This window comes from Saccostrea echinata, unplaced genomic scaffold (genome assembly GCF_033153115.1).
Source record: "Saccostrea echinata isolate AGI-Se365-2 ecotype Australia unplaced genomic scaffold, CSIRO_AGI_Sech_v1 ptg000009l, whole genome shotgun sequence".
NCBI lineage: Eukaryota > Metazoa > Mollusca > Bivalvia > Ostreida > Ostreidae > Saccostrea > Saccostrea echinata.
The window spans coordinates 11166033-11190247 of record NW_026889758.1 but is presented as its reverse complement, the minus strand read 5'-3'; the positions used below and the strand labels follow the sequence as shown (position 1 = coordinate 11190247).

Here is a 24215-nt window from a genome sequence, read left to right as displayed (position 1 = left end):
AATTAATTCATTCACCTTCATTGCATTAATAGATTTTTTTCTTTTTAATTATGTGCACAGATTTTCTCAAAGTTTGTAAATTAATCAATTGCACCGCCTTAATGTGCGGATTGGTTTTCGTGAATTTTGCATACAGGGAAGTGTCATTTTAAAACCATTTATTGTTTCAATAATCAGTCGTGGTATTTCTATAACAACCATTTATTCTTTGTGACACTTCTGTAAATAAATTATTAATGAGTACTTAAATTTTACTTGTGTTTAATTTTTGTGACTGGCTCGTTAATGATATGGAATAGAAAAAATACAACTCATGGTTGGTGTGACCAATCAATAGTCTTCCTAGGCATCTGAATTCTTTTTTAACATTTTATGTTTTAAGCATTTCATATTTATATATATATACAAACATATATCCACTTACCACCGTACTAACACACACTCACACAGTGCGCTTTCTTTTTAATAAAATAATGTACATAGAATGTAAAAATCTGACATTTAACCATGTATTTTATCTAAACAAAGCAAAAATATATCGAAAAAGCGAGGATAAGAAGATATAATTTTGATATTTCATCACTCTTTGTAGACAAAATTATACATGGCCCATTAAGTAAGCATTTTGTTCTTACATTGAAATATGTTTTCATATATTTTTTCTATGTTTCTATAATACTTATATAAACTCACTGCATTAGTAAATATTGGCTTAGAAGCTTGTGATCTTGAATAATAAATAAAATTTTTTGCAACTAATATGATAAAATTTTCGAAACATCTTTCTTCTATGTAACCAAGTAAACCAATTCATTTGGATATTTTGTAATCTTTTTCAACGACTTTAAATCATTGTAAAAAGTCCAAAATACAGTCAAATATACGCAGTCATGTGATAAGTGAATTATTGTCTCTGTTACACTATTAAAAATATACATAAACTATTTTCTGAGAGCTTAACTTTATGAAGAAAGGAGTTGTTAGCAATGTAATTCATCAGTGCTCGATACTGAGTATAAATTGTTTTTGTCTGTTTTGTGCATATTGAGGCATTTATAAAATAAAATTTCCAGTTTTTTTTCTGAGATTGACTCATCTAGTAAAGTTACCCACTTTATTTTTTGAAGTTGGGGCTATAAACTCAATAGCAATTTTTGTAAAGTACATATTTCTGGTTCAGTATTTTCATGAATTCTACATTCTTTTAAAAGAATGGGTTCTCTTTTAACTTTTGAGAGTATTTTTGAAAATAGTTTTAAAAATTATCAGTACCAAGCACATCTTCTTTAATTCATTAAACATTTATAATCATTTAAAAATCTGGCCCTGGGGCCATAAAACTTAGACGAGCTCCCTTTTGATCTCAGTCTCACTTTTCTACTATTAATTCCTTTGGTAAAAGTGAGACCGAGATCAAAAGTGAGCTCGTCCAAGTTTTATGGCCCCGGAGCCTGATTTCACCTCTGGTGTTTCCAGAGGTCCGTATTTTGCCCTGTATAAGTTTGTACTGTATACAGGGTATATGAGATAGATTGCAGTTTGCTATCTTTACGTTTTTTCACATGAAGGATGCAGACACATACTGTATTTCTTTGATTGAAATGAATTCAAGTTCAACCAGAATCTCAGACATGAACTCATCGCTGTTTGATCATATTTCATTAAATTATCTAAATTATCTCAACGATCACAACTTGATGTTTTAAACAATAGCAATTTGAGTAGTTTACTTAGAAAACATAATACGTAGAGAATTCGATCTATGAAAAATGTTGAGTCTGCTTTGGTTGTTGAGGAGTTAGAAAAAGCTGACTGGACATCTGTGCATCTTCTGATTGTGTTGAACAAACTTGAATCTTTAAAAGATGTTTATAGATTTCAACCTGTCAAAAGCTAAAACAGAGATTTGAATCATTGACAAATTATAAAAGAACAAGTGAGCTTATGGGCTCCGTTAAAATGTGAAAAAATAAAGATTCAAATAAAGCATAATTTTTCAGCTCACATTATCAATTGGAATATAAATCATAAAATTTAACAAGCTTTAGTGCCGAAATAAAAATATCTAAAAAGAGCAAAGCCATACAATGCCGTAGGGGTCAGCCAACATTCGTGAATTTCTATAGTAGATCTAGGACAGGTACTGTAAACCAACTTTTATTCGCGTGTGAGAAATATCCGCGAGTTTCGCGACCTTGCTTTACTCGCGAATATTTCTTGCCGCAAACTATTTATTTCCTTATGTATTCATGCGGAATATTTCCTCGGTCGCAAAACTTAGTCGTCGCGGATAAGTTTGAAACTTACAAATCGCGAATAAAAAATGTCGCAAATAATAGTTAGTTTACAGTATTCATTTCAAAGCCTTTGTTAACTGTCAGCTAGCCTAACGTTGCGCAAAAGATAAGGGACGCCCTATGTATTAGATTGATTTATTGTATGCTATTTAACGTCCCATTTGAGATTTTTTCACTCATATAGAAACGTCACCGTGTGCCGGTGAAGGGCTTCAAATTTAGACCTATACTCGGCACCCACGGCCATTGAGCAGTGAGTGTCCTTAATTGTGCCAGTGCCTACCGTGACACGGGACCTCTGTTTTTAAAGTCTCATCTGAAAGACCAGTGAGTTTCATTTCTAGTGGCGGGCACTTGGCGAAGGAACAGCCACTACCTATTTTTATGTTTTAAGGTTTGACGTGGAGCAGCGAACGAGAATTGAACCCTGGCCTCCCAATCACGAAGCGAGCGCCCTACCACTAGGCTACCGTGACTACTAGGCCCTTATGTATTAGAAAACTTGAGGAAAAGAAAAGAAATTTGAACAACATTAGGCTGGTAATTAAAATATAAAAACGTATGGACATTTTCAATATTTTTTAGAGCAAGCGAGAGCTATTTACTCGTGTTACCGATATTGAGCTCACCTGTTGAAAAATTATTTTAAAAAGTTACGCGAGTTTCTACCCATATTATTGTTAGTCAAAGTTGTTCACTGTAAAATAATACGTTTTATATCGTTCGCCAAAGACATGTTATGCTTTATATTTTATATGTTTGCATGTATCTATGTTTGATTTTATGAAAAACGGGAAGGTAACGGGAATTTGGTGTCGCTTAAAATGTCATCATACATAAATATCAAATTTTAAACATCCATAATGAAAGACGATGGTATTAAAAGCCATAATGTTATGAAACTATACAAAGGTACAATAAACTACATGCATATACATGTATTTAATTTCTGGATAAACCATTAAAGTTCAAAAGCTTATTTCCAATAAGTTTCTTAAATATAAAATTTTTTTAAAAAATCAACAATAATTTTTATTTTTACAACACTTAGCGAAAACTATCTGTACGATTTTTTTTATTTCAAAATTTTATTTCAATATTCTATTTTATGATACTTTCTTGTGAAGTTCTTCTGGCTTCAAATAACTTTGATAACAAAATAGATCAACTGTCTACTTAAATGCAAGTACAAATGTACAATAAAACAGTTCGGCCTTTTGCACCTAAATACTTTTTTGTAATTTAAAATCCTTGCCTCGAATGGATAGAGAAACTTATACTTTCTTTATTCTATTATATCAAATGCTAGCGTGCAAAACTCTTAGTTTTATCACTATGACTACAGACAACTTACATAGCTCTATTCGAATTTATCATTCGACAAAAGTGCACATCGATCCACCATCAGCTTGTTCAACAGTCGAGTCCTTCCCTTGATGTTAGTAGCTTCGATATTATTTTTCTGGATTATCTATAGCAATTAAAAAAGCCCTAGTAGTTTGCTATCCATGCCAGTCTTGGTGATGTTGCACGTGATTTTTAATCAGAAGTATATCCACCAATGTTAAATTATTACAAAACAAGATATTTTTTAAATGGAACTAAAAAGGACCCATTTGCTATTGCTTAAGTGCCCTGTTTTTTTATATAGAACTTATTAAAAAAAAGAATGGGTTAATGAATATTTTTTTTTGAAAAGTACAAAGTCCGAAAAATAGAAAAACAATTTTGTTTATTGCAAAGTAGGATTTTCAAAACACACGTACACAAAAATGAATAAATAAATTACAAAAAAAACCTTACCCAAATACATGTATACAAATTATACACCGATTGAAATCAAAAGACAGAAATAAAAATTGTAATCAATATTAATACAGTATACAGCCTTTGAAATATATTTCATGCATAATATTTGTAGTAAATAAAACAATAATTAAATACGATTAAGAGCATTGTAAAGTGTAGAATATTCAGTAATGTCATTGATCAATTACATTGCTACTATATCGTCCAAGGATTATTATAAATATATATATCTTCAATAAAAATATATATCTAATAGATCATTAGACATGCAAACAGAAAAAATCATTTATGAAGTTTTCCCATTATCTATAATGGCTTTCAATATACCTCTTTCTAAATTGATTCGGTTCGTATTTTGACCGACATTCAAGGCAATGTTGTTATGCATCTTACGGATTGCTCCGTTTGAATGATAGATGCAGAGGGTTCATGGCGGGTGTGACAAGTCGACAGGAGATGCTCACCCCTTCTAAGCACCTGCTCCAACTTCTTGTAATTAAGGGGTCTGTGTTTTTGCCATGTTTGCTAGATTTATGAGTTTGATCATTTTCGATATATTGACGTATTTCCAGAAATCCAGTAGAAATCCAGCTGAGATCGCTAAATTTGTATTTGTATAAATTTGCATTTCTTGGAATTCTGAAAGTTTGAAATGGTTTCAGGTACATTTGTTTATAATAATAATAGATGAAAACAAAATCTTAAACACCAAAAATCAATAACCATTTACTTCCCTTCTCTAAAAGGGAAAATGTAACACAAAATGATTTAATCAATAAGCTACTTTATACTTTAAGTATTTTGCTTAAAGTAAAATACTTCTGGATATTACAATTGAAAAAAAAAATCACGTACAACAATTTCAAAGGAATCGAAATTATATACACCTGCGTAAAATACTGTATAGTCACATATGCTCGTGGGTTCAAATTTTTCTTGTTTGATGAAAAACAATGGGTTCGTGGGGATTTGATTTTATGATTGAAGGATGATTGAGTAGTTTTGTATTTGACACTTTTTCATTTTGTGGTGAGCATAAATCGTGGGTCTCTTCATACCTCAAAAACAACAAAAATTACCCCCCCCCCCTCAAAAATTAGTGATTTGATGGTACCTCGATTTGAGTTTGACAAATATCTCGATAGAGATAAAATATCCCTATATATAGTTTGAGAATAACCCTGACCTTATACTGATCAGAAATGAAGAATCGAGAATCGTTTACATTATAATATCCTAGTATATATGAATATGGTTCTTTATTATTATTGAGTCCAGAATGTACATCTTCAAAATCAAAATGGTTTGATTTTAACAAATAATTAATTGTCTTCCCATTTTCTCTTAAACCTTTTATTCACTGTAACAATATCAACACATGAAACTTATGTCACTGACTTAGCATATTCTAATTGACAGATTGAATGGACAATGTGTTTATTCTAAATATATGCCTGGTTACTAACAGTAAACTCTGGTGCATACCTTGTCTGGTTTTCACGCAAAAACATGCTCTTATTATCGCATTCAATATCAACAATATCGTAATCCAAGCAAAAGCGATTGCTCAACAAAATTTCTTCACCTCCACTCTCTCTATGCTTGAGGAAGTTTGTCAGTTCTGTATAATTGTGCTCTTTATCTATACAGCCGAGTTTCTCTTCCTATTACTTTACAATTGGAAAAAAATCTCAATAAACAAAGGAAAATGCTCAAAGTAGATGAATTTTAGTGGAAATAATATCTTTGTGCATCTCCTAACCTCAATACTAAAACACTAAGCCCTTTAATTTATGGGTCTGAGTTTCAATTCCTCTCAGTAGAGGTGAGGTATTCGGTCATTATTTCTTACACTATTGACTCAATATCAGTATACTTTTTTATTATACGAACTTGCTTTAAAATATATATATTTATTTTTCTATTATTCCTTGGAAAGTATTTCTTAATTTTGCAATCTTTGTATTAAAAAAGTATAAAGATTCTTATACACGTAGCTTTACAAAATTTCAACACTATACTTCTTATAATCACTTTAAAGAGCTTTAAAAAAATCCTTTCATTGGATACCAATAATTTTTTTTTCTTCTGCAGCATTGAATTTAGAAAATAAAAAAGCTATGTTGAGTATAAAACATTTATTATCACAAATTAACAAAACATCACCAGAAACAGTTTATATTGGCCGGATCCATTAGTACACCTGAAATATATGCAGAGAACAATAAGCACATAATTATTTGTAAAATTAAAATATAGATAATATATATATGGAAATTATATTAATATACTATGTTAATTAAACTAGGGTTCAACTTGTTCGATAGAAAACGAAATAAAGACGTTCGAGAGACGCTAAGTTAAGACTTACAAATGATGTTTAAATCATACCTTGCTGTGTCTTCTTCTGAAATTACGTCTTGATCCTCCGAGGAAGATTCCGTCATAAATTCCGTTGAATCCACCAAATCCACCTGCAGAAGCACCAGCAGAAGCAGCAGAACTTCCACCAACAGCAGAAGCACTAGCAGCAGCGGAGGATCCACTTCCGAGACCAAAATATGGGACGTAGTTATTGAAGATGGGGAAACTGTTGTAGTAATGTCTGGGATAGGTGTAGTATTGACCAAAGTTTCCATACTGTCCTGGGAAATTATAGAAATATCCTGGTTGATTGAAGTAGTATGGAGCAATGTTCAATCCAAAACCTCCGGTGGCAGCAGCAGATGAAGCAGCTGCTCCATTGGCAGCGGCGGCAGCGGCAACAGCGGCAGCATTTTGTCCTGCAGCGGCTGCGCTAGCAGCAGCGGCAGCATCTCCGGCGGCGGCAGCGCTTGCGGCAGCAGATCCACCTCCAAGACCGATCAATCCTGTGTTGAGACCTCCAGTGCCGAAGAATCCGGTGTTAAGTCCTCCACTTGTAGAGCTGACTATTCCTCCAAAGTTACCATAGGGACCTTGAGAGTGGATACCGTATGTGCATCCATATTTTCCACATCCACCATAGTAGTCATTCTTAGGGTAATAGTCACCCTTTGGGTAAGAGTCTGCGAAGACGCAGGCAACGATACAGGCAATGGAGATGAGTCTCAACATTTTCTGTTGAAAAAAAGTTCAATTATTTATTTATGAGAAAAATAATATTACCATGTAGAGTGTTATGATCTTTTTTGGTAGGAATTGATTCATTTATAGGAATTTTATTAACAGTATCTAGAATAACTGTAGTGTTACTAATATCTTATAGCTGTAATCTTACCTTGCTTGAACGGTCTTCTGAAGGCAACCACTGTTTGTACAGAATTTTCGAATTATCGATGTTTATATAGTTTCCAAATGGTTACGTCACACGGAAGGGCGGTGAATGTGATTAATTTCTTGTTTTAATAATAACTAAAATTAAGTTTTAAGGAAGAGTATTATGATTGACAGGATGACATCAACATTCCTTGGAGTTGGTCATTATTAAAAGTTAGTTGTGAACTGCCAAATCTTAATAAATTATGCGTAACGCAGAATTTTTTTTTCAAGACATTTCTTATAAATAAATTAATACTTCTTTTTCACCAGATTTTTCACCAACAGTATCTTAAGCAAACAACTTTAAAAAACGATTTGGACTTATGAAATGATTTATACAGGATAATTTTTTTTATTTATTTATTTTCTTATTTATTTCATTTTTTCTCTCTATATGTACATTGATGAATGGGATTTAATTTATTTATATTTTAACATGAAGTCGGTGTTACTGGTTGTTTCAACTCATTTATTTTCTTTCTTGTTAAATGATATATGATGTGCTCAAATTAGATTTATGATTATGGGAGAAGATTGTACTTCAAAGGTGCGTGTCACAATTGTGCTTGTCTCACTTAAAAAAAATTAAATGAGTTATTCTTTGTCATTGCATAATAAGGCTATTAATTTCCAACCACTTGCACGTAATCAAAATCCATTGATACTTCTACAGGTAATTTTATTTCCTGGATTCATTTTAAGTTTCAAGAGTTTTTTCCCGTGCAAAATAAATCTTCTCTTGCCTAAAAAATCTGCTCAGTTCTTCGTCGAGTCGATCAAAACCCTACACTCTAATGTAATTTAAATGTTGGTGGTCGTAATTGCTGGTTACATGAACATGCAGGTTGACATTTCAATAATATTTTTATCACAATTGAAGGAATGGTCATTGAAAGACACAAGAACCAAATAGACCCAGAATTAGAAAAATAGAAAAATAGAAAAGAAAAGTGTACACATAAAACATAATTTTGACAACAAATAATATTTTGATTTCAAACTTAAAATCCACGAATCACGTCATATTTAAAAAAAAATTGTAAAAATATTTGAAACATATGAATTGAGACAAATGTACACTGGTATGTTATATGTACTATACAATGACATATACTGATATAATATGCAACAAGATGCAGAAAGTCCTTTTTTGGTTTGAATTAAACTTTGGTCATTCTTGTTTTTGGGTAAGTATTATTCTTTATCTTTAAATACCTATTAGCTTTGAAACAATTTTCATGTACGTATGAAGGCATATTTCTACCCTCTACATGCAAGATAAGTATGTCAACATGCAAAATATTTATGTCAACATGCATTATAATTATGTTGAAATGCAAGTGAGGAATCCTTTTAGAAAAATTTGGTTTTAATATTTGTACATTTACTTATTCACGCCAGAATATAACATCTTGCATCCAAGATGCAACATCATTTTGTTTTCATTCAACTTAATAATGTCAAAATACGAGATAATTTTTGTAGACATGCAACATATTTATGCTAGTTATTAACATAAGTTTTTGATCTAAAATTTTTGTCAACATTTCTAGTACTTCAACATAAAAATATTCATAAGTGAGCCACTGCTCAGGGCAAACAGTCTCTAATTAAAATCATCAGTCAACGTTCGACCTAAAGACGGCTGTATTTGCCAATAAGGTCTCTGTATTGATCATAGAATTAACGTAATGCTAATTTAAATGAGATTCTTGAAACCCTTGCTTCATCAACTTATTTGTCTGTAGCCTGTCTCAATTTGGAAATTTAACTGGGAGAGATAAACAACAAATGCAGGCGATACTGATATATTGCTGCATTAATTGACGAGGGAAATTGACGATTGAAAAGTTGATCATGTTTATCAATAGGTTGAATTGTTAGTTTGCTATCAGTATCTTTCAAAATTAAAACATCCTAACATAAAAATATATGTCTGATTCTGTTGTGTCTTTTATTTTGAGTTCACAGGATATACCGAATCAATATATGAATGAAAATGAACATAGTTAATTGATAAAGTATGGTCGATGCATCTTATGTAAAATTTGAAGATAATGAACAGTGATCAATTTCATAAAACAAGAAAAAAATTGAATCGTAAACAGGACGAAAACACGTACCCCTGGAAAAAGGATCAGGTGCCTAAGAGGAGTAAGCATGGTATCCCCTGCTGACCTGTCATACCCACCGTGAGCCCTACGTATTGTTAAGGTCCACGGGGTACTCCGTAGTCAAATTTAATGTAAAAACAAAGACCTAACAAATGGTATTAAATATGTACGACAAAAAGTTAGGTTGTATTTACAAACATGGTTATTATAAGACAATAAAATGTGCGAAAAGTTGACTTAAAGAGGTTGTTGAAATCCTGATTGTCGAATTAAAGGTTGCTAGGCGTGTTGAAAATAAGATTTTAAAGAACATCTCCCTTTGACAAGGAATTCGAGTAAAAGTTTGAACACCAATCGTACATTTAAATCAAAGTTTTTCTGAAACGCAATTGTAATAGTGAGCCTATCCTGATACGTGCCTTGTCAGCTAGGACAAGTTCTTATTGATCTTGTAATCTACATATCAAAAAGTAATCTGTCTAAATCTTTAATCACATCAGAATTACTATAGGCAAAATGCAGAAGGATGGATGTTTCGTATATTGCCACTCAACTATTTTTAATCCATCCTTAAGAGCACCAAATTCACCAAAAAGGTTGTATTTCCTTCTGTGGCAGCTGCTTAAATACAACTGTTATCGATTATCAAACTTATAAAATCATGCATTTCATTTTTTAATGTATGTCTTTAATTATTTATTGTGCGTTTTAATTATTACAGTATAAACTGTTTTGTTGAATTTAATATTGGGTTTATTTTTGTTCAACTTTTTTAAAAACATTGTTTTAGTAATTTTTGTTTGATTCAATTTTCTTCCTATTCGGTTTCGTTTTATTTGTGTTTAGTTTTTCCTTTCTGTGTTTTGTTTTGGTCGTTATTTTTTGTTGTTTTCCTTTGTGTATGCTTTGTTTCCATTATTTCATTTTCTTTATTTTTTCCTTTTTCCCTTAATAGATAAATTGCGAACTACATGTTATCTCGAAAAAAAAAAAAAAAACGATTTTATGATAGGCGCTGACCCCCCCCCCCTTTCTTTCTCTGTGTGTGTGTGTGTCTGTGAGGGTGTGTGTGTGTGTGTGTGTGTGAATATGGTATAAACTAAGTGTTTTTCATTTTTATCGATATAAATACATCCAAGCTTTATTTAAACAGCCTAAATCATAACTTCCAGTTTTTTAATGATAAATAAGAGGCGATCAAACTTTTTATTTACGTGTGGTTTTCTTTTCTTTACAAACATCATATCAAATTTTCATGTCAAATATTTATAAAACTATACCAGTGATATTGCCCATCGTTAAACTGCATCTTCTGTCTAATGGCCAGAGATTACATAAGTTACTATATCGTCATATTTTATTTCTTATTACGGAAAATTGCATGTTTATTTTCTATATAATAATTTCTATCAACACTTTCCAATATCTTTTCCATGGGCATTTAAATATAAGGAGGCAGTCGAAAAGAAAGGGGAATTTGATGCTAATCATTCTCATTTAATTGCTGTTAATTTTGGTAACATTATTGTATACACCTTAATTGCATTCATGGTAATTTTTGTTCATTATGTGCACAAAATAACCCTCTGGTTTAATTAAAATTTATTCAATTGCATGGGTTTTATGATCGAATTGGTTTTCTTAAATTTTCCATTCAGGGAAATGTCAATTTTGAAAATCACTTATTGTTTAATTATCAGATGTGGTATTTTAATCAAATCAAGGTGTTCTTTGTATCATCTTTGTAAATATATTATTAATTACTACTAGCATTTCATGATGATAAATATCTGTGAACGGTATATTAACGAAGTTGAAAAAAATAGAGGAAATTTCGTTTTTCAAAAAAACACTTCACAACCGATTTTTTTTACTATCGTATCCTTAAATGAAAAACAAAATTTAGCAGCACTTTGTGTAGCAGCAGAGGCAGCAGACCCACCTCCAAGACCGAACATTCCTGTGTTGAGACCTCCAGTGTTGAAGAATCCGGTGTTTAGTCCTCCACTTGAAGAGTGTGAAAGATGAAGAAGGCGAACAATGATCAATCTCATAAATACAGTAGACAAAATGAATCGTGAACAAGGCAAAAACATGGACTCTTGTAAACATCAGAGGTGGGATCTGTTCTATAGTCAGATAAACATCCAAATATGAATGAAAGTAACTATTGTAAAATAATAAAACGTCGTCGATATATCTTAATGTTGAGGTGAAAGTCACAGCAAAAAGTCTTTTAAAAAAAAAAAAATAAATCCTGCTTCATAGGAATATAACTAATATAATATATAGTAAATACAAGAACCAAATTAGTGTCCATCAGAATTCCAATAGATTGTTTGAAGACCTAGTCTCCAAAAACTGTATAGATATTGTCAATAAGGAACTTCAGCATCTTTTTAATATCAATTTATGGGTACTTGTATGCAGAATCAGAATAATTTTAATCAAAGTAATTTTGTGGAAGAAAATTCATTCATACGTTTAATGTGAGAGTAGTACCGAAGTTAAAAGGAAGATTGTTTAACAATACTTCCAGAATGAATTGTCGAGGAAAAATATTTATGATTGACTACATAATGAAAGAAACCCACTCCCTTCAAAACATTCATAAATTGACGCATATGATTGATTGTGTGTTGATTTACGTCCCGTTCGAGAATTTTTTACTCATCTAGAGACATCACCATATACCGGAAAAGGACTGCAAATTTGGACCTTTACTCCGCACTCATTGCCATTGAGCAGTGAGGGTTCTTTATCGTGCCAACGCCTACCGTGACACGGGGCCTCGGTTTTTAAGGTCTCATCAGAAAGACCAGCAACTTTCTCTTCAAAGTGCCGAGCGCTTGGCGAAGGAACAGTTGCTACCTAATTTTTATCGACTTAGGTCAGTCGCGACATTGATTCGACCACACGATCTTCCTATCACGAAGCGAGAGCTCTATCGACTAAGCTACCGTGACGGTCTTGATGCATATGAAGTAATTGTGAAAACTTGGGGATTGTTATTTAATTTCCATGAACATAAAATACACATATCTTGTGAAATATCTGCAAGAAAAATGTTGGTGTCATAATAACATGTACATGTACATATTCACTTATGAGAATAAAGAGTTAAATGTAAGTTGTTCATAGTTTTTATTGTCCCCTCCCCCCCCCCCCCCCCCAATTTATACACTATAGTGATGTTATTATTCATTTGCCATGCCAAGTATCTTAAATTTAATTGTTCTATAAATATGAATTGTCAACTCATCAGTTTTTAATCATAATTAAAATAATAGAAGGTTAGTAATTAAAATTTACCTGACGTTCAAATTAATAATTTAACTATAAATGAATGTCATAACAGAAATAAAAAGAAGTCAGTATTTTAAAACTAATAAAATTGTCATTTTATTATCTTCTAAGGAAAAAGTTAATCATATGCAGTAGTTAAAGAAAAAACTTTTAACGATCGAATCATTGCCAGTACAATAAAATATTATTAATAATTAGCGAACACTTGCACCTGCACGTTTTCAACTTTTATTGAAATGTTTTTCAAATGGTTAATTCCATGCATTTATATTTTATTTTCACTTTGCGCAGGTCTACCATAATGCTAAAAATATATCATTCGTAGAACAATATTAAAAAAAAACAATGATGTATGTGGATGTTTTATTATCCTTCGTTTTGTTCTGAGTTTTGTGCTTTTTCTTTCAATCTTATGGCAGTTTTTTCTCTCTCTCTTGTTTGTTTATTTATTTATTCCTTAAGCCATATGGCTTATCAGATTACATACTCATTAGACAATTACAAAATACAAAATGTATATACATAAAATATTTACATACACTTGTTTTAACATAATATTATTTGTGTACAATACCCGGTATTTCTAACCAAATATTAAAGAAAAAAATCCTTAGTTTACAGATGTGAATCTCTAAGTGCTTCTGCTTTCTGTAGGAATTTTCCTATATTACTTAGTTCACTCACATTTTCAGTTGATAATAATTGTAAAAGTTTATGCATACAAGTCTATACCAGTAATACTTTTTAATATACAATTTCCTGTACTCATGATAAAGTGAACATTTCAAAATAAAATGGTACTCATCTTCAACCTCTAATTGACTGAAAAAACAAGATCTATTCTCTCTAGGAATACCTGAATATGCTTGAAAGACTTGAGACAAGTCCTTGTATAAGACATAACTGGTTACTTATTGTAATTTTTTTTACTATTTTCCTTACGGTTTGGGGAAGCTTGGAATTATCAAAATATTACAAACAAAAATATGTTTTTTAAAAAAAAATTAACAAAGATTAACTGACTGTTTTCAACAAGAATGCGAGGCTTTTTTTCTTGTCACCAAAGTGTTCTGTGTATAGATATCTAACAAATAAGCTGTGCATGCAATCCTACTTAATGAAACAAATTCCAACCAAGTATATTCAAAATATAGACTAAGTGCACATTTATCAATGATTGAGAAGGGAAGATCTAGTAAATCTTCCCTTCTCAATCATTAATAAATGTGCACTTAGTCTGCTGCTGCCGCTGCCAGACAAAATGCTGCCGCCTCCTCTGCATGCTGCCGCAGGAAACGGTGCTGCTGCCACTGCTGCTGCTGCAAGTGGACTAAACGTTGCAACATACTATACCTATCCTGGGTATTATTACCAGGGACAACAATACTACAACTTCCCCGGCTACTACTTTAATCAGTATTCCAGAAACTACTTCCAATACCCTTTTCATGGTGTTGGAGGTGGGTCTGCTGCTGCTGCTAGTGCTGCCGCCGCTGGTCAGGCTGCCGCTGCTTCTTCTGCCGCCGCCAGTCAAGGATTTAATGGACTCAATAATGGCGTCATTCTTGGAAGACATGAAGGTTTTATCGGCAGAAGATCAAGAAAGGTAAATTGTATTAAAAAGAATGTTTTTGTTTCTTAATTGATGATAATGACTTTTTATTAATTATAGATAATAAAAGATATTTGTTATTAATCTGAATTTTTATGCACGATCTTTATTCATTGAAAAACCAAACTTTTTAAAAACCTTAAAACTTTGTTTGTAATATTTTGACAATTCCAAGCTTCTCCAAACCGTAAGGAAAATAGTAAAAATATTACATTAAGGTAGTCCGATCCTCAGGTTCTGAAAATCAGCTTTTAAGTAATTGAAAATGCTCACAAAAATGTCTCTGATTTCACATAGTAACGTGAATTTACCCATGGAATTTCTTCAATGTTCATCATTATAGTTAATCATATTATATAGGGAAAATTATCAAATCTCAAATATATTTTCAAGAAATGCGAATAAAAACACCAGCTATGCATTTTCTACTTGAAAATTGATCAACAAATATAATTTAGGATAGATAAATATAGGTATCCAGGCATTTAGAGAAAATTATATCTTTTTTATGCTTATACAGTATTTTATTTCCTCTTTTTACCTCAATTTTCATATAATACATAGTATAAAAAGCTTGTGCTATCATTGCTAGACATCACATATCACTTCTAATTTCATATCATGCTAATAAGCAGTCGTATCTAATGCTAGACTAAAGGAAATTAAATTTCTCTAAAAATGAATTCATTTTTTTCTTTTATGGGGTACAAATGTCAACTTTTAACAAGACCGTTTCTAAGGCTTCAAAGAACCTTGAATCACATTTAGATGCATAAAATGAAAATTGTTGCACGAAAAGATCTCATTTTCAAGCTTCATTTTGAGACTTTTTAAATAAAATAATAAATTTAAGAGTTATCCTTCCTGGCTGAGGATCGGATATCCTTAAGTAACCAGTTATGTTTTGTACAAGGACTTGTCTCAAGTCTTTCAAGCATATCTTGGTAAATACTTTTCAATATACAATTTTCTGACTCCAATAATTTTAACCAAAATTTTAGAATGCGAATTTTCCTTTGAATAAAAAGAGGTAAGCGACCAAGTTCATTATAGATAATCAACGATGAGTTATTTTTTCTATCTTTCACCATAATTTTGAGATATTCTAAAAGTATTTTCTCTATAGCATAACCTTTGTGGAATTGCCATATTTCACTTGCGTAATTCAATATACTACTTACATAAGTATCAAACAAAGATAAATGAGCAACATAATTAAAATGCACATTCTTCATTGACTTCAAAAGTTTAAACATACATTTCCTCCCTTGAGTAGCCAATTTTACCTGAGATTTTGTATGTCAGAGTGAGACCAAGATAAGTAAACTGATTGACAGCTTCAACTTCTTCATCATTATAATACCAATTAAAATTTTGATTCAATCGACTAGATTTCCTAAATACTACTATTTTAGTTTTACTTACATTTACAGATATTTTCCAATCATTACAATATGAGTAAAGCACATCAAGCATTTTTTGTAATCCCTCATGAGAATCGGAAAATAATACCATGTCATCTGCATATAACATGAAAAACAATGATACTTTTTGGAGATTTATATCTTGACAATTAGATTTGATAAAAGCATTTTCAAAATCATTTAAATATAAAGAAAAAAAGTTAATGAGACAGTGCTTCTCCCTGAAGGACTCCTTGTTCTACTCTAAAAAAGTCACTATAATTGTTTTTGTATTCCACACAACTCCTAACATTCTTATACAGAGACCATATACTTTTAAACGTTTCCCCCTTGATTCCTAATGTTATGAGCTTTTGATTTTCCCCTTGATCCCTAATGTTATGAGCTTTTTGAAAAGATAATTTCTATTAATACTGTCGAATGCCTTACAGTAGTCCACAAAACAACAGTAGAGCTTTTTCCCATTCGAAAGGGTCTAAATCCAAACTGTGCATCAGTTAAAACAGAATTAGTCTCGGACCATTTCATCAGTCTATTATTAAGTATAGTAAATATTTTTAACATACAACTCATGAGGGTAATGCCCCCTATAGTCACCTGTTACATTTGGGTCTGCCTTTTTAAGGATAGGTACTATTTCACCTTCATACCATCTAAGAAGAATGTTTCCTGTGTCAAAAATAACATTAAATATTCTTGTTAAAAGTGGGCTTAGGTCTTCACACATATATTTAAAATACTCATTTATCAAATTATCTTTTCCTGGCGATTTTCTGCTTTTTAAACAGTTTATAACATCTACAACCTCTTCAACAGTTATATTAACATCTAGTTCATCAAATACAGCACTCATATCATATACTGTATTCGAAAAATCAGTATATGTAACATCTTTACAGACTCCTAGGTTTCTGAAATGTTCATAAAATTCTTACGATTACACTTGTTTTCTGGCCTACGATTCTTAAAAAAAATTTAAAAATTCTCTTGGCGAAGTGCGCCTCAGATATTCTAACTGGCTACCTTGACATCGCATAAACTCACATTTTGCCTTATACATATATTTTTTATAATCGTTTTTACATTCAATCAATAATTGTCTATTAAAATGACTTCTGCATCTATTGAATGAAAACAGTTTCTCTTTGTAAATTCTAAACAAATCTCTACATCTCTCTTTAAACCAGTAACCTTACGTTTTTGTTTATTACATATATCTCTAATTCATCTTATTTTTAAGACTCAAGGTGAAACACAACTGAAACATTCACATTTTTAGAGATGCATTTCGCTATTTTTTCTCCTTGCAATACTTTGTTGATGAATTCTTTACTTTTTTCCTTCATTTAACCATCTACAGATCATCTAATAAAAAAAACTGTAAAGGGAGTATAGGATCATAACTGACATTTTCTCAGAAAGTAAAATTTTGTCGCAATTATAGGTGCAAGTGTCATAAAACAAATAATTTGTTGTTATAACACAACACCAGGAACTAATTAACTGTTTTCTTTCCAATTACTGTCTATGTAAAGTCAGTTTATAACTACAGTGACAAATGATTATTTTTTCTGGTTGACCGCCAAAAATATGTTGACAATTTAATACAGAGAAAATAATGCTCATACTCAAAAATTCTGATATTACATTGAAACGATGCACCTAATTATGGAAGCGTATAGGTCTCTACACTTGTGTTATTACATGTAAATTGTCTCATTTTTAGGTGTCTTTTCGATATACAAAGTGTTATGCTTTATAATATATACGCTTATTTTGCATTGCATTCAGGTGTTTTATTTTACATGATTTAAAGTACCTACTTTTATTTGATTGATTTAATTGCTATCAATTGTATCGAATTAAAATACTGATTTGAAAATATTGATCTAAGCATGACATTTTAAGATATCGATATAGTAATGTAGACATGCATTAATAAAAATAAAAGCATATCTTATACTTATAAATTAATAAATTTTGCAAATAAACTCCGAAACGGATGCACCAGAGTTTTTACTTACTCCTCTAAGAATACACTAGATACAATATGATGTCCGTAAACTATATTTAGATTTAACTCGCATAGTAAGTATCGTACATTAAATTAAAAGTCTACTTTTATTTTCTATAAACAGCCATGAAATAGCAAAAACGTGAGCACGGTGGCGTTTCCGGTTGGCGGATCTAAGTCTCTGGCAATTTTCAATGCAACTGACAACAATCAATCGTTTATTTATTTCATAAAACGTCATCACTGAATTATTCGATTAACTTGATTTAAATGACATAAAAGAAATAAGTTGTGATAACCGATTAAAAAGGAAAATGTGCAAATTATTTTTTGTCATTCACCGATCTTAATATTGACGGAAGCTTCTAGAACATCATATAGCATCGAGCCCGATATTAAAAAGAAAAACGAGACGATTATAGCTGCCGGGACATAAAAAAGCTTATGTGTGAATAGTCATTGAAATAATGGTAAATCATTGATAACACTGTAAGTTGTGAATATATTTATATATCTAAAGACTATTACATATATGAAGTAGGTTTTCCTAATAAATTTATCGGAAAAATGTGTATATATTCCTCACTGAGAGCATCGTGGCAACGAACCCGAAGTACAATTTCTACTTCGTAATAAAATTGCTTACATGAAAAGAGAAAATTAATGAATAAGATATTGCTCAAATACAATTAAAGCTGTAAAATTTTGTGCTTTAATCAATACATTTCAGTTTTTTTTTCCTGAATACAGTCTTTTGTATCAAATACTCGGCCTATTCATAGGGCGTTTAGCCGTTTAAAGCTAATTTTTACACAGGTACTTGCGTCTTGGTTTATATATATGTATGTAACTTATTGATATGTAAAAAAGGTAAAGTACATTTTTTACATATCAATAAGGTACATACATATTCATAAACCAAGACCCAAGTACCTGTGAATTTTACCCCCCCCCCCCTTCAAAAAAAAAAAAACAAAACAAAACAATCAATTTATCAGTAAAATGTGCATATTCGCTGCTGTTATCCTTGACGGAAATGAAATAGGAGCATCTGAAGTACAATATCCATAACATAGTATAACAGGTTTCACAATAAACTTCAATTAATGAAATTGTTATTTTTTCAAGTTTTTACAAAAGGGGGTGGGATGGGTTGGAGACGCACATGCGGGATTTTGAACAAAGTATTTCTTCCTGCTATAAGCCTGTAGGCTGTCAGTAGAAACTACAATATATTTTTTGTCGGTAGTGGTATAAATTCAATTACCCGCGCTTGCGCGGGATTTCATCTAGTATGATATAAATATGCCACAATTTCGAGAGAAAGAGTGGGAAAATAGTGTTCTCGAACTAACTTCGAGAGCAAGGGAATTCTAATGAAACGTCATTTTACTCGGGATTTAGTGACTGCAAATGTGTGAAGTGTCAAATTTTTGCTATTTGAGTGTAGAAAGACCCGAAAACGTTTTGTAAAAAAAAAAATGGGGGAGACATGAGCAGTAAGATTACCCCAGTGAAGCAAATATCAATTAACATCAAGTCTAGTAAAACTTATATAGTTTCTTTTTATTTTTTACTGGACTTGTGCCTCTCCCTCTTTAAAAGTGGTGAAAGAGACAGTAGTCCGTAAGACTACTATGATCTAACTATTTATGTCTCGAGCTCCCCATTCCTGCAACACGTAGTATCAGGGGGAGGGGGGCAATGGGCTGCCCCTTACTTTTTTCCAAACATTACCATTTACTTTTGCAATTGTTTATTGAAAGGCTGGTGGGCCCTTTAATTTTTTGTTGTAGCAAAGATAAGTCATAAATATGGTTATTTGATAATGTATTAATTAAATTTGGTAGTTAGAACCTACATCCCCCCTTCTGGTGAAATACCGAAAAAGGCTATATTTTCATTAATTTTTTAAGATCGTCCCTGTGTCATAATTTGGTATCAATAAGTTAGATGTACATGTTTTTTTCCTAGAAGGTTCGAATTACTCAAGAGACAAGAACAAATTATTGTTACATGTAGAGCTAGTTTAAAACAATTTCCATTATACATTTTACTAGCAGGTTCATATTAAGAAATACCACAGCCAAACGTTTTGATTGCAAAACAAAACAATACAAAAACAACAACAAAAAAATAAACAAAACAAAAAACAAAAAAAAAACAAAAAAAAAATAAAATAAAATAAAACCCCAACAAAAAAACCAAAAGAAAAAACTGTCCTCTGTCATCTTTTTTTAAAAAAAAATTTACCTTTGGGTCTCCATCAGGAATATAGCAAGCCCACCGTTATTTTGTAATCTCTTTAAAAATATGAAGCTGATGCTAAAATATTGATGTTTTAGAAATCATGCAGATCCATTCAAACATTAAAATAAAGACTATCATCTTTATGAAGATCAAAATTATCGAAATGACATTGTGTAAAATAGCCATCTGTACTCTTTACGACTCATTATATGTCCTCTAAATAGTATCAATTATTTCCAGCGGCAGCCTGACCAGCGGAGGCAGCACTAGCAGCAGCAGAAGACCCACCTCCAACACCAACAAAAGGACTGTAAGTGTTATGTTTTGGGTACTGGAAGTAGTTTCTGGGATATTGATTAAACTAGTAACCGGTGAAGTTGTAGTATTATTGTCCCTGGTAACAATACCCAGGATATGTATAGTATGGGCCTTTCTTAATTGTAGTGAATAGCTAAATAACAAAACAAAAATGAAATTGAGAGCTATAGATTGTTAACATATTTTTTTCAATATAAACCCAAGAAAACAAAGAATATAATAATGCTGACCTTGTATGATATTTGATACAATTATCTGGCCTTTAAAAAATCTTAAAATCCATGAGCTTTTGATGCCTAGAAAGTGTTTCCCTTTGCGTATTTAGCTTAGAGAACATTGCAGAATCATTGCAGAATTTATATTTTACAGATTTTTCCCCCTTTGAGACAGAACCTCTCCTTCTTCAGAACTTGTAGGTATCGAACCAATAAAAAGAAATATTTCAGTTTTACAAAATTTTAAGCAAGCAGCTATCTTAAATTTAAAATCAAGCCCTAAAGCCCTAAGCCTTAAACGAAAAAATCTGAGCATGGAAAAAGGGTGGAGAGAAAGCCATGCTTGAGAAAACAGAATGTTTTCTTACTTTTGATCAAATGATGTTTTCTTCCTGATTTTGCTAAGCCAGAACAGTGTAAATCAATTATACAAAACACATCAAAATTCATTGCTGAATATTTATTTTGAAAACAAAAATAAATATGTGATCCCAAAGAGCCCAGGAAGGATTTCAATGTAGAGTCCAGTTAGTAAACCTGGAAGTAAAAGACGAATCATTAAATTCCTCAGAAAGCAAAAGGTTTTTAAAAAGTTTGGTTTTTCAATGAATAAAGATCGTGCATAAAAATTCAGATTAATAACAAATATCTTTTATTATCTATAATTAATAAAAAGTCATTATCATCAATTAAGAAACAAAAACATTCTTTTTAATACAATTTACCTTTCTTGATCTTCTGCCGATAAAACCTTCATGTCTTCCAAGAATGACGCCATTATTGAGTCCATTAAATCCTTGACTGGCGGCGGCAGAAGAAGCAGCGGCAGCCTGACCAGCGGCGGCAGCACTAGCAGCAGCAGCAGACCCACCTCCAACACCATGAAAAGGGTATTGGAAGTAGTTTCTGGAATACTGATTAAAGTAGTAGCTGGGGAAGTTGTAGTATTGTTGTCCCTGGTAATAATACCCAGGATAGGTATAGTATGGGGCAACGTTTAGTCCACTTGCAGCAGCAGCAGTGGCAGCAGCACCGTTTCCTGCGGCAGCATGCAGAGGAGGCGGCAGCATTTTGTCTGGCAGCGGCAGCAGCAGTGGCGGCAGCAGCAGCACCTCCGGCGGAAGCTGAACCAGCAGCAGCAGAACCGCCTCCAATACCGACCAAACCGGGATAGTATCCTCCCAGGCCACTGAGGCCGCTGTTTATACCGCCAAAGCCAACGAGTCCACCGTTCACACCTCCAAAGCTACCATATGGACCAAATCCGTAACTCTTGGGATAGTAGTCCCCATATCCATAATCATATCCATAACTCTTTGGATAGTAATCCCCACTTTTTGGGTAATAATCCGCACAAACGCAGGCAACGATGCAGGCGAGAGAGATTATTTTCATCATCTTCTGTTGTTAGATGAAAATTTGGAAGAAAAAAAAATATAATTTAGTACTTTACTGTTTTAATTTTTTGCTGGGCAGTTAAACGTGATTGTTTTAAAACATTAAATCTTATGAAAATTAAAAGAAAATTAACATTTTAGCAATTAAAAGAAAGAAAACACTAAATTCAGTCTTTTAAAAGCATTTTCAAAGTAACCTGTAAAGCTTAGTTTGAGAAATCTAAATCATTTCTTATTCTAAAAATATTTAAAGACTCTTACCCTGATTTGTGTGGACTTACTGCTTGACTGCCGTGTAGTACAGATTTTGATAATCAACTCGTCGTATATACTTTCCAAATATCAACGTCACTATGCTTTGCGGGGATTGTGGTTTTTTTTTTTTTTTACAATGCCTAGTCATATTCGAATTTCATTTACAAGGAAATATTGCATTAATTGACAAACTTATATTTCACTTCTCATACGAGTCATAGATTTAAAAGATATACTTTATAAGACAATGTTTGAGAGAAACAATTTAGCAATTATAGCTGTGCTCTTCTTTAACTTACTCTTTCTTTTCATCCTATGCCAAAAAAAAAAAGAAAATTAATTAATGATTTCGATTTTTTTCTTTACATTGTTTGTTAAATAGGATGATTGCACATTCAAACAGATAAAGAAAATGATTGAAAAAGGATACAAATTATTCATGTAATCGTTTGCTTTATATATATATATATATATATATATATATATATATATATATATATATATATATATATATATATATATATATATATATATATATATATATATATATATATATATTAGGGATATCAACGAGTACCCGGTTAACCGGGTACTCGATCGAACGTCCGAGTATCGAATACTAAAAATGGTACTCGGTTACTCGGATGTGTATTTTTCTTATTTCAAAGTACACATTTTTATCAAAAACTTATCAAAAAAAAATTTAAATATGCATACGGTAATTAGCGTGTCGTCATCTACACCTGTAAAACACCCGTTATCGCCTGTGGCAGTGTATATACAGTAATTAGTGACCAATCACCTTGTACACAGCTGTTCTCACCTATTGTGGTCCTTAATTCTTGGATGGCTTCAATGATTGTTTTCAGTGAACATCGTTTAAGTATGGATTGGTCTATTATCTTCAAATCATTTTTAATGTTAATATATGGCAGCGAAATCGGACATGCATATAAAATGCTGCTACCCACTTCAAAAGTTGAGAAATATTTAGAAATAATTAAAGATTAAAAAAAAATGTTGAAAGTCAGTTTGCATAGTAAGTTTAGTGTACACGGGGGAAACAACCAACATATGAAATAATCCCAACAACGTCCGTACCTTCTCTTTCTGTTGCTAGTCTAATCATCACAAACCTGCGTAACAGATTGTCTTCCTTTTGCGTTGATGAAATAGATCCTAAACAATATTTTGATTTTCGATGTATGAATTGTGTCTTCTGTGTTTATTTGATAAATAAATTTAGTACCAAAAAATCATTCCCGTTGGACTCGATGTTTATATACATTTATAATCGTGATAAAAACGTCTTTGGAGTTTAACACAGCTTAACGGGGCTCAAGAAAATCATAGGCGTCGAAAGCAAATTGAAGGGGGGGGGGGCTAATTGAAAGAGAAAAAAAATTAAAACCTGAAAAAAAACTTAACAAGCAAAAGAAAAAAAAAAAGGAAAAGGAAATTTGAAAATCGTCCGTCCAAATCAAAAATCCTATTTCGTTGAAGGGGGGAGGGGGGGGGGGTGCGATCGAACATCTTTCTATACCATTTTTTTTTCAAACGCTACCACTTACCTTCCTTAGATTAGACTGCAATGTGCCTATATAGCCCTTGAAAGTGGGGGGGGGGGCTAAACCTACGCCCCAATGTTCAATGCCTATATTATGTCTACCTTTGCCAAAAAAGTGGGAGGGGGACTAAGCCCCCCCCCCGTTACCGACGCCTATGAAAATTAACACACTTGTATTTATATTTTTACCGAGTACCCGGTTACTCGATCGGAAAAACGTCCGAGTAACCGATTATCAAAAGTTGACCGATTTGACATCCCTAATATATATATATATATATATATATATATATATATATATATATATATATATATATATATATATATATATATATAT

At 31.9% G+C, this 24215-nt stretch overlaps 1 protein-coding gene and 1 pseudogene across 1 annotated transcript; both read right to left on the bottom strand.

The window, feature by feature from the left end:
• Positions 1-6229: 6229 nt before the first annotated feature.
• LOC133183290 (spidroin-1-like) lies at positions 6230-7398 on the bottom strand. The gene is made up of 3 exons (XM_061318248.1): positions 7366-7398; positions 6498-7205; positions 6230-6309 (listed from the first exon to the last, which is right to left on the bottom strand). The coding sequence occupies exons 2-3, from the start codon at positions 7200-7202 to the stop codon at positions 6301-6303; spliced, it is 714 nt and encodes a 237-aa protein (XP_061174232.1). The 5' UTR covers positions 7203-7205; positions 7366-7398; the 3' UTR covers positions 6230-6300.
• Positions 7399-20352: 12954 nt separating this feature from the next.
• LOC133183989 (spidroin-1-like) lies at positions 20353-22057 on the bottom strand (annotated as a pseudogene).
• Between the last annotated feature and the right edge of the window lie 2158 nt (positions 22058-24215).